The sequence below is a fragment of the Melanotaenia boesemani genome, chromosome 16 (assembly GCF_017639745.1).
Source record: "Melanotaenia boesemani isolate fMelBoe1 chromosome 16, fMelBoe1.pri, whole genome shotgun sequence".
Taxonomy (NCBI): domain Eukaryota; kingdom Metazoa; phylum Chordata; class Actinopteri; order Atheriniformes; family Melanotaeniidae; genus Melanotaenia; species Melanotaenia boesemani.
In genome coordinates, this window is record NC_055697.1 from 9,255,970 (window position 1) to 9,267,605 (window position 11,636).

General features: G+C 38.3%; 1 protein-coding gene across 1 annotated transcript; it reads left to right on the forward strand.

Moving 5' to 3' along the window:
• Positions 1-938: 938 nt before the first annotated feature.
• Positions 939-11,483, forward strand: tm9sf3 (transmembrane 9 superfamily member 3). The gene is made up of 15 exons (XM_042010478.1): positions 939-1,126; positions 2,049-2,244; positions 2,402-2,524; positions 4,035-4,195; positions 4,322-4,399; positions 4,852-4,983; positions 5,060-5,226; positions 5,611-5,705; positions 5,814-5,944; positions 6,332-6,471; positions 7,017-7,085; positions 7,168-7,314; positions 7,496-7,579; positions 7,676-7,752; positions 9,870-11,483. The coding sequence occupies exons 1-15, from the start codon at positions 1,034-1,036 to the stop codon at positions 9,935-9,937; spliced, it is 1,761 nt and encodes a 586-aa protein (XP_041866412.1). The 5' UTR covers positions 939-1,033; the 3' UTR covers positions 9,938-11,483.
• Positions 11,484-11,636: the final 153 nt, after the last annotated feature.

Consider the following 11,636-nt stretch of genomic DNA (forward strand, 5'->3'; position numbering starts at 1 on the left):
TATTGGTGTCATTTGAAAAAAACAGGCCATTTGCAGTATGATGATACACCACTTAACTTCCAAGAAAGAAATTGATTGTGGTCGGATGTTGGATTATTTAAAGTTGAGTTGAAGAGTGTGTTGAACCAATGAAAATCTATTTATAAGAGAAGGCAGCTACATAATAGAAACACTCAGCATTTAATTTGCTTATTCAATCTGCTGCATCTCACTGTCAGAAACACTTCTATGAAAACTTCATGTAAACTGCATCTATGTGATACAAGCGTTTGTTGCATTACATGTGAGAGAAGTGAAAGGAAAGCATCCTGTTTTTTTAACCACTTATTTTTAATTAATCTGATATCAGAACTTTTTATTTTTAAATGAAATTATTTCTAATTTATGTAGTTATAGGTTTTAATTATACTTTTGATGCATAAGAGTATGTGCAAGTAAAAAATAAGACTAAACACTTGTAGAAGTTAATATTTAATGACAAAGAAAACAAACTTCAGTTTCAAAATTGGGAGAAATAATTTCCTGTCTACATAGTCAACTGGAGTTAAAATCAAAGGCCTTACTCTGAGGTTAGTTTACACCGCATTATGCTCGGGTAACACTGCAGCCTACAACACTTTTATTTTACTGCGTACAATTAAAAAAAAGTTTAAAGTTAAAAAGATTAAAGTCTCTTCAACTAGTGAAAATACTTGTTCGGATGCACGGGGATCGGGTGTCATACACCATCTCTGTCAAAGGTGAATCTTCAGTGTTGGAAGTCGGATGACGTGGCTGAAGCCTGCGACGATGAGCCGACCAAGTTCCTCAATTCAGCGTTTGAGCCACCGAATTCCACGCTGACTGGAGACCTAGCACCACGTGACTCAATTCAGCCAATCCTGCGTAAATGCGATGAGCTCTCGCGAGCGCTTACGCCATATGCGTACGAGAACATCCCTGAAAATTGCTTCTGTCATACAACCAGGAAGAAGGTGGGATAGCCCTACGAAGCTAACATCCCCAATCTTTCTGCATACTTTCACCGAAAATAATGGGGTGCTCCAGGTGGAAGGTGGCAGCGGCGATGTTACTCGCAGTAGTAGGCTCCTTATTACCTGTCGACGCAGATGAACATGACCACACGGTAAGACAAGCGTTTTGCGAGGCCGACTGAAAAAGGGGGAGCCTTGAAAATAATGGACGTTTGTGCTCTGTGTAACCTGCTAACTGTAGCCACCATCGAGAAAACACACTTGCAGACATGACAGGGTTCATGACTTGGCCTGTTGAGTGATAAACCAATGCTCGGTTAGCTATCAGACAGATATATATTCAATTGACTAGGTTAACATGTCTCCACTTATCGGCCTAAGCGCTTATAGACAACGTCTGCTTGCTAGCTTGATAGCACGTCTTCCACACTGATCTTCACAAGCTTTCTTGAGCACCGGCGGAAACTGTTCTCAAGTTAGCAGTTAGTTAACGTTAGTTTAGCTCAATAAAAAGCGCTTTTCGCTTTAGGCAGTATTTAAAACACAATAAATGTAAATAGTTATGCTAAATTGCGAGATGGAGCGTTGAATATTTCAGGTGCTTATTGTGTTTTAAATATTAAACACAGGCACCCTTTTAACAACTGGCTAACAAGGTAAAAGGCTTCCATACGAGATCTTCCACACGAAAACATGAAAGCTCGTCAATTTGTGGATGGATGGAGAGTACTCGAGTTCACTTCCTTCAAACTTAGGCAGTCATAGCGAACACATATTACTTTTTAGTTTCGCGTGAATTCATGCATTGATACACGTTATATTTTCATTGATTTGCATGATTTTGAATAGTGATTATTTTCCAATCAGTTAACTGCAAGTGCGGTAGTTAGTTTAAAGTCATCTTACTCAAAAACTTGTGTCAAATATGTGTTGTACTGTGAATATGACTATTTGTTTTGAGTTATTCATAACTGTCCTTATAAAAACAGTCTTATATGAAACCAGTTGGACTTGTATAGCAGATGAAGTATTCATAGAATACTTACTACAGGTTATTTTGTTTTTCCTTTGCAGTACACAGATAAAGAGGAGGTAGTTTTATGGATGAACACAGTGGGGCCTTACCACAATAGGCAGGAGACATACAAGTATTTCTCTTTGCCCTTCTGTGCTGGCTCCAAGAAGACCATCAGTCATTATCATGAAACACTTGGAGAGGCTTTGCAGGGAGTGGAGCTGGAATTTAGCGGCCTGGACATTAAGTATAAAGGTATACTACTCTTAAATCAACTTTCACTTGTTTAATACCAATATGAATCGATAAGAACTTTCTTATAATCTTTGTCCCATGTGTCTGAATGTCTAGCTTATTCTTCTTTGCGTCACACTTTCCAGCATCAAGTTAAATATTCTTATTGTCTTTGCAGAGGAGGTTATGCAGACAACGTACTGTGAAATTGATTTGGACAAAGCCAAACAGGATGCCTTTGTTTATGCCATAAAGAATCACTATTGGTACCAAATGTACATAGATGACCTGCCCATCTGGGGTAAGTAATGCTGCTTTTCTACCAATTGATATCTGGATTTGGCTTCAGTTAAGATTAGTCTTGTGATTTGAGTACAGCTGCAGTAGTTTGTTTTTGTCAGATTCATGAGGTATTTATTTACACAAGAATAAATGGTGTCTATATTGGCTTCTTATTCTTAATTTTGGAGATATTAAAAAGGTTCTTATTGTCAGGTTGGCCTTAATGAGGTGTAGACAGCTGATGAAGCATTGCATTACACCATATCCTTTATCAGATAGCTTACCAAAAGGCGCTCAGTTCAGCACCTAAGGTGAATCAAGCAGCAGAGCTGGTTTTGTTGGGAAACAACGTATGGTGCATTGCTTCATTAGCTGATGTCTTGACTGATATTTATTGTTTGGTAAGAAAAGTGCTGCATTAGTGATCTTTTTCTTTTGAAAATTTAGGTTTGGATATTACTATAAACAGTAATTATATTGCAGTCTGTTAAATGCCCCACCCCCCTTCTTTTTTTTTTTTTTTTTTTTGGTTTAAAGAATGTTGATTTTTTTGTTCACTAATTGCAGTCTTGCAGCTTGCACTGTTGGCATATTCACATGTGGACAAGAGCTTTTGAGGTCACACGAATCGTTCCATAAGGAGGATATTAATGACTCACTGTAATTACCGTCTCGTCTTAGCCAACAAGTTATATCCTTGTAGTCGTTTGTATTTTTGCTGCCAGGTTTTATGTGGTGCCACTCCCACAGCTGCTTAAACATAACTTGCGGACACGGATGTTGCAGGTAGTGGGTGGGGTGAAGGCATTTACTCAAACAATTCTGTTTTATACATGATATACTTCTGGCTCAATTGCAACAGAGAAACATAGACTTTGACCTTGTTTCTGCTTTGTTAGTGAGGCAATTTGTCCATAATATTTGAGCTGGTTACATGTTTGGTTAAGTTTTTTTTTTTTTTATAGTGACAGCATACTTTACGTTTATCTTTTTTGACTCTCCTCATTTCCAGTGACACCTACTCTGAGGTAGGTGTCATAAATTAGATTTAGCATTTGCTGAGGACATTCTGCCTCTTAAGAACAGAATTTAAGAAAACCAGTGTTGAACTTGTGATAATTTCCTTTTCATAGAAAGATTTTTCATATCTTAATATTTCTATTAATGAAAGCAGATTTGCATTGTGAAGGTTGCAATGCAGGCATGAAAATGTTCTTTTCCCATAGTGTGAAAGTTACATGTGTAGCTATAATCATGTTAAATTTCTGTTGTATGCGTCATTATGCATATACAAAGTGGCGTAGCTGACTTAAAAATCATACTGACTGGTTCAGAGTTGGGAATGGATCTTAGCAAAATTGACGCCTAAAAACTGAATCAAACATGTTATTCTACTGCAAAGTTAAATAGTAATGAAACCAGTTGCCTTAATTTCCCTCTCCACATCTTGACTTGTAATTTCTATAAAACAAAGGCTTGCTGTTGTAATGTCTATTTCATCTTTCCTCAAAATTCATTCTATTTTTAAGGTATTGTTGGTGAGGCAGATGAAAATGGAGATGATCATTACCTGTGGACATATAAGAAACTGGAGATCGGCTTCAATGGCAACAGAATTGTTGATGTAAATCTAACCAGCGAAAGCAAAGTCAAACTCATGCCCAACACAAAAATTCCAATGTTGTATTCTGTGAGTACTAAAAGATCCCTTTCATATAGCATACAAATGCTATCTTTGTTGCTAGTGATCTTGTAGGTAGTGTAAACTCATTTAGTTTTAGTGAATATATTAATGAATACAAACCTTTTCTGACAGGTGAAATGGAAGAAGTCTGATGTCAAGTTTGAAGACAGATTCGACAAATACCTCGATCCATCCTTCTTCCAGCACAGGGTATGTTAAACAATGTGTTTCTTCATGTCAACTAAGAGAACCACCTGTGTATCTGTGTAGCATTCTTTCAAAAGGTGCAAACTGATCCTTGCACCATGGTATTTTCAACATAATGCAGGTGATCAGCTGGCTCACCTTCAGTTGAATGTTTTACTCCTCCTGGCCTTGTGGCAGGAATCCAGCTGCACCCTTTCTAAAGGGAAGTTTGACAGATCTAAGAGGGAATTTTAGATTTTACCATCTGCCATAGTCTTTGTGTCCTGACTTGTACAGTGATCCTAAAGTTAATAAGAGGGATTTGCTGTAAAACTTGAACAGGGTTGAAATAAGGCACTTGATCAGCTCAAAAGATTTTTGGGGGTTTTTACTTGAAACATTTTCACTACATCTTTTTTTTAAATACAGGAATTGGTAATAACTATTAAATGATTGGAATATTTCTTGTTTTTTAGATTCATTGGTTCTCTATCTTCAACTCCTTTATGATGGTCATTTTCTTGGTGGGTCTGGTGTCCATGATTCTTATGAGAACACTAAGAAAGGATTATGCCAGATACAGCAAGGAGGAAGAAATGGACGACATGGTGAGTTTTCACAAACTAGTTTCCTGTGATTGTAAATTGTGGGGTTTGTTTTAATTTGTGTTTGATCGCTGAACAGGACAGAGACCTGGGAGATGAATATGGGTGGAAGCAGGTTCATGGAGACGTGTTCAGGCCCTCAAGCCATCCTCTGATCTTCTCTTCACTCATTGGCTCTGGCTGCCAGATCTTCTCCGTCTCCCTCATTGTCATCATCGTCGCGATGGTTGAGGATCTTTACACAGAGTACGTGATTGCTTCCAGAAAATGCTGTTGTAATTGTGGGATTCAGGTATCGGTTTCTATTTAAGGTCCAGTTTCTTGATAGATTTACTCTTCAAGTATTTTGTTCAACGAGTTTCAGTGCAGAAAACATTCAATACAAGTTTGTTGACTGTCCTGTTTGAGTTTTCTGTTGAGCTAAATCTTATTCTGGATGTGATATAGTGGATATAAATAGAAAAGCAACAGTAAATAAAGAATATGTGAGAGAGAAGTTCTCAGCTTTTTTTTTTTTTTTATAGAAGTAGATATAGGTGCAGAGAAACTATAAAAATCAAATTCCAGTTTATAAAGGAGTAAAGCTTTACTCTTTACAGCTCTAGACTCATTATTTTGTTCTCTTTGCAGGAGAGGATCTATGTTGAGCACAGCCATTTTTGTGTATGCAGCAACTTCTCCTGTCAATGGCTACTTTGGGGGAAGTTTGTATGCAAAACAAGGAGGTAATAACAAGAATCCCTCTATCACACTTTTGGACGCATCCATTTAATGTGCTTTGTCTTTTCAAAAGCCTTGAAATCCCCCATGTGTGATTTGTTTTGTTAATACAGGCAGGAGATGGATTAAACAAATGTTCATTGGGGCCTTTATGATCCCAGCCATGGTGTGTGGGACAGCCTTCTTCATCAACTTCATCGCGATCTACTACCACGCCTCCAGAGCCATCCCATTTGGCACTATGGTTGGTTTTTACACTGCCACACCTCCCTAAATAAAAACCACAATGTTATTAAGGGCATTCTTTTTAAGTCAACAGCTTGCTGTTTGTCTAGGTGCCAGAGTTGTGATGTAGGGCAGTCACTCATGTAGGAGATAAACAAGCGAAACAGTGAGGTTGGCACTCAAACTGTTGAGTAAACAAATTTATCTTTTGTTTCATCCAATGAACATTGAACAGGTTGACCTATGTTAAGTACATCACATGATGTGAAATGACTTTGAGCATTGATTCAGCAGCCCCTAAAGCCTCAAATGTGTCTGAAATACATGTTAAAGAATCTGAAAATGCCGCAGATGCTGGTTGTTAATTCAGAGCAACTGAAAATGAATCATTTTGGCTCCTTTGCAGGTTGCCGTCTGCTGCATCTGCTTCTTCGTCATTCTCCCATTAAACCTTGTGGGAACAATTTTGGGAAGGAATCTATCTGGGCAGCCAAACTTCCCCTGCCGAGTGAACGCTGTGCCCCGACCGATCCCCGAGAAGAAATGGTGGGTGTGGAGTTGTGCCGACAAGGTCACATTGGTTTCTAAGAGTAGTCAGTTTTTTATTTAATTATTTTTTTATATTTTAGAAATTCTTCGGGCAGAGTACAGGCAGCTGAGTTACACTGCACAAAATGTACATCAGTACTTATTTAATACTGGTATTTCTGTTGTATCATCTCAAACCTTTTGAGTTTGACCAAAATCTTGAGGATGTTTATAATAACTGATCAATGTCAAGTGACTAGGGTCTGCCTTGTCACAGTGCCATTTGCCATTGTCAGATATTAAGTTTGGGGTATAAAATATTTTAGTTGTCTGCTCAAACCCATTATAGGTAATGGAAAACGTCACTGCTGTCCAATGAAAAGGGTCGCTGTGACTTCAGGCCACTATCTGACTATGCTTGAATTTGTAGACTGCCCACCTTTTTTCCCTTTTTGCTTCTTTTAAAACAGTTGTCACGTTTTTCTCCCCTGAATGTGAAATCTGGCACAGACATTTAAGAAAGTATGATCATATCTACATGTTTAATCTTGTTACACTTTCAGGTTCATGGAGCCGGCGGTCATCGTGTGTCTTGGAGGGATCCTGCCATTTGGTTCCATTTTCATTGAAATGTAAGTACATTTGGTGATACTGAAGGTGTTTAAAGATGAGCAGTGCAGCCATATTGATGTGGTCTCTGTTCCACCTTGTCAGGTACTTCATCTTCACATCTTTCTGGGCCTACAAAATCTACTATGTGTACGGCTTCATGATGCTGGTCCTGGTTATCCTTTGCATCGTGACTGTGTGTGTCACCATCGTGTGCACATACTTCCTGCTCAATGCCGAAGACTACAGATGGTAATAAAATGCAAAATACTTTATTTATTCAAAAGAGAAATTACAACATTTGTAAGCATTATTTCATACAGATCACTGAATACTCATTCATAAAGTAAATGGATTGTTATCCCACCCTGGTTTTATATTCCCCCACGTGTGTACAAATTTTTATTATTTTTTTTGCTTGTCTTCTTTTCAGGCAGTGGACAAGCTTCCTCTCTGCTGCATCCACTGCTGTTTATGTTTACATGTACTCCTTTTACTACTATTTCTTCAAAACTAAGTGAGTTATAGTCTGTTATCCCTGTAAAATGATAAACATCTATAAAATTAAATAGGGAGGATGTCCAGCTCTGACATGTTTCATCCGTCTGTTCAGGATGTACGGGCTGTTTCAGACGTCCTTCTACTTTGGCTACATGGCTGTGTTCAGCACTGCACTAGGAATCATGTGTGGTAAGTTCTGGGTCAGCTTGATTAAGTAATGAAAAACAGAATGTGACATCCAGGAGCATGTGTTGTCTATTTACCAGATCTGTAATTATGATAAATTAAGGGCTAAAGAATGTAGTAAAATAATGCAGATGTAAAATAAATATGAACTAACATAGTGATTATTATATAACAGTAAATACTAACCGATGCTAAACTGCACAGTGTTGTGGTGGTTAGCGCCGCAGCCTTAAAGCAAGAAGGTCGCTGGTTTGAGCCTTGACTCGGGGGTGGCCTTTCTGTGTGGAGTTTGTATGTTCTCCCCATGTATGCATAGGCTCTCTCCGGGTACTCTGGCTTCCTACCACCGCCCAAAGACATGCAAGGTTAATTGGTCACTCTAAATTCTAGCTGTGTTTTCATTAGTTTGTCGCAAAATAAAAGTGAAATTTCTAGAATTTCGACAAAGTACAATTATGATTTGCAGGTGTTTCCATTGAATGGTGTTTAGCGCATTAGCTATTATTCTTGTAAAAGAGACTCCACTTTGAGAAGGAAGGAGATTTCTAATTCTTTGTAAAACTCTGCATTTCGCTGTTATTATATTTCTATTTTATTTGTAAAAAGATTTCAGCCTCCTCCTGCATCTACTCGTATCACGTCATCTTTACTTGAAATGAAATGGTCACGTGACCCCTGTCACATCCAGAGATGTGTAAATGCAAAAAAGCGATTACATTACACTTTTGCAATATACTTCTATATTGACGCGTCTAAAGAAGAAGAAAAAAAAAAGCAGCTCAGAGCGTAAAAACTTTTTACTGATATTTGAGAGGTTTTTTTTTAATTTCTGTATTTCCGTTACCAGTTTTTTATTGTGATATTTAGGTTTTGTGCAATTCTAGGGGTAATGGAAACGCACCTTAATGTGCGAATGGTTGTTTGTCTCTCTGTGTTGGCCCTGTGATGGACCACCAACATGTCCAAGGTGTACCCTGCCTCTTGCCTGCTAATTGCTGAGATGGGATAGGCTCCAGCTTCCCCACCACATTTGGACTAAGTGACATAGAAAATGAATGAATGATAAATTCTAACAGAATAAGAATGAAGCTGATGTAAACTTTAAGTGGGAATGTTTGATGTACTTACGAACAGTCAGTGTTTTGCCTGCAGCAGACAGGTCAGCTCTTAATAAAAAAACTAGGGATGTATTGTGATGGGGATGCAAAACGGGGAGCCACAACAAGTGCGTTTTTAACCATAAAAACTCAAACCTCAAATTTCATAGAGCTTAGAACAAATGCTGTATATAGTGAATTTTACACTACATCACTTGCATCAGAAAGATCTTGAAACAGTCATTTTCTTTCCTGAACTAAAGAGTCTATTTCCTGACTGCACATCTCTGCTTGCACAGTGGCTGATTAGCATATCCTGCTGCTGATCAGCTGTGACTAATACATCAAACTCACTTTATAAAATTACAAAATGCCAACTAGGAGACAGTAAAAAAAAACTTGAATGAGCACAGAACCTCACCATCCTTAAATCCTTGCTCAAATAATGCTCAGCAGTTTGCTATCCAACAAGTCTGACAACTCCAAAGAAAGTCCTGAGGAAATGGGAACTAGTGATGCAAAAAATAGTGCGATGTAAAATTCACTTTAACATTTAATTGAACTTGTTTGACTTGCTTTTCAGATGGTAAAAATTTAGTTTTGGGCACACCTGTTATGCCTGATTCTCTAAACTAAAAACACTTTGCTGTCTACTGCAGATCAGATGAAAACTACTCAGAAGTACTCAACACATCCCCACCATAAAATAATCCAAACTGTCCCTTCAAGTGGTGTATCTTGTTTTTCTCCTTCAGCTGTAAGCTGAATGAGTAATAAACCATAGCTGACACCTCTGTGGAGCTCCGGTGTAGTAACATCAGGTGCCTTCTGGGTTGACCGTGTCTGCCTGCTCATTTTGTAGATGTATGATGAGCTTTCGCCCCTCTGAGCCAACCTTTATTAGACACCCTGAGCAGTAATCTTTCTGTCCTGTGATAGATTTACCTGCACAGTGAGAGCAGAGCACGATGTGTGAAGCTGCTGGCCTCAGGTGAAACTCACCTATTATGCATCACTTTCCAGGTGCTGTTGGATACATGGGAACAAGTGCCTTTGTGAGGAAGATCTACACAAATGTGAAAATCGACTAAGAAGCGAAGCAGCAACACAGGGATGTAAATGGAGTTGCCTACATGTGTACTGAAAGATGGTGGGCACAAGTCATTCTTTATTACTTTTTCTTTCTTGCAAAGAGATTGTGAGAATCTCACTTTGTACAATGTAGTTTTTTCCTTTTTTTTTCTCTCTCTCTCCAAATGAATTTTGACACCACAACTGAAAAGTGAACAAGAGGAAACGTGTGGATGAGATATCAAAGGTTCTGTTTTTATCTGTTGCTTTCAAACAAACCTTGGGGCGAATGTTTAAGGCTGACTTCTATTCCCCAACCCAGTCCCACCTGAGACCAGAGAACATAATGTATATTGACTGAGTGGCGTAGCTCTCTTCAGTGAAGAGGCCGAAGTGCGTGGAAAGCCTTTGTTCTGTTGTGTCAGAATATTGGAGAAGCTGGGTTAGTGTCCAAGTTCTGACTTGATTTCTATTTTGTATTCTTGAAGTCACTCTATCGTTACTACACAGTTCAGTAGTTTGTTCCCGTTTATTTCTACCACAAAGCGATTACAAAAAAACCCCCGTCATCGCTCGATAATCATTCCCCCATCTTGATGATTCTTAATTCCTTGTTAAGTAGCAGTCCATCCACCCGATGAGATTTTAGTCCTGCTGTAGTTTACTGTACAGACGAGCAGAGGGACTGATCAGCAGTTGAGGTACAGTAACAACTGATTTTTAAATGGATGTTTGATGTGATCCCATTTCCCAGTTTAGTCCTGTTTTCTTAATGTTTGGGTTTGAATGAAGTCTACTTGTAAAGATAATATATGGATGGGGCGGGAGTGTATATAACCTTAATAATGTACCTTTAGATGTAGATCCCAAATGTATTTTCGTTGTACAGATTTACTACAGGGTGTTTTTTTTTTTTTCTTTTTTTTTAAATGAATCTTTTAGTTTAAAACAAATATTTTTCTTTTGTTTGGTGCTTGGGGTGGGGCTGGTGGCGCTGTTACATCTTGCCTGAAATTGCATGAAGGTTTTCACCAAATCTGATCATCAAATTCCACTGTAGTCAGTGGTCAGTTTTTTTTTCTCCCATTTCTTGAACATCTTGTCTCAAAATGTAAAGCTACATTTTGATCAGCGTACACAGCTGGTTAAAGATGCTTTTTTATGTTTTCTGATATTATTTAAAGCTTTAAAAGGCTCTACATCTTCTGGTAAGCCATTTCCTTCATGTTCTGTTGCATAACCTGAAACATTGTTTGTGAATGTCAGAAGGAACGAGGCAGCTGCTTTGTTTCTGCAAACATACTGTACAAAGTGAACTTTAAGAACACCTAAACCTAGATGTTTTCATAACCACACACAGTACTGCAGTGTTTCAAATGCTTTTTTCCCATTTTGTGTAAATACAGTATGTACCCTACTTGTATGAGACGTGGCAATGCCTTTTTCTAATTTCCAGTTCTCCCCCACTGAAGTTGATTTTGGCACCTCATGTTGTGTACCAATATCTGAGACATTTTGAACCTGCATATTAACTTGCTGTAAAGAGAAAATAAACATGTTTATGTACAGGGGTTATTAAGTGTGGTTTTGATTTGCTAGCGATCCCCTTTAACTTGGGTGTTAGAGTCACAGCATCATTTAGTGGTAAAATTCAGCGTGTCGAGTAGCAGCTGAGTTAATCAGTCAAGAAACTAACGGCTATGAATAAGCAGTGATACG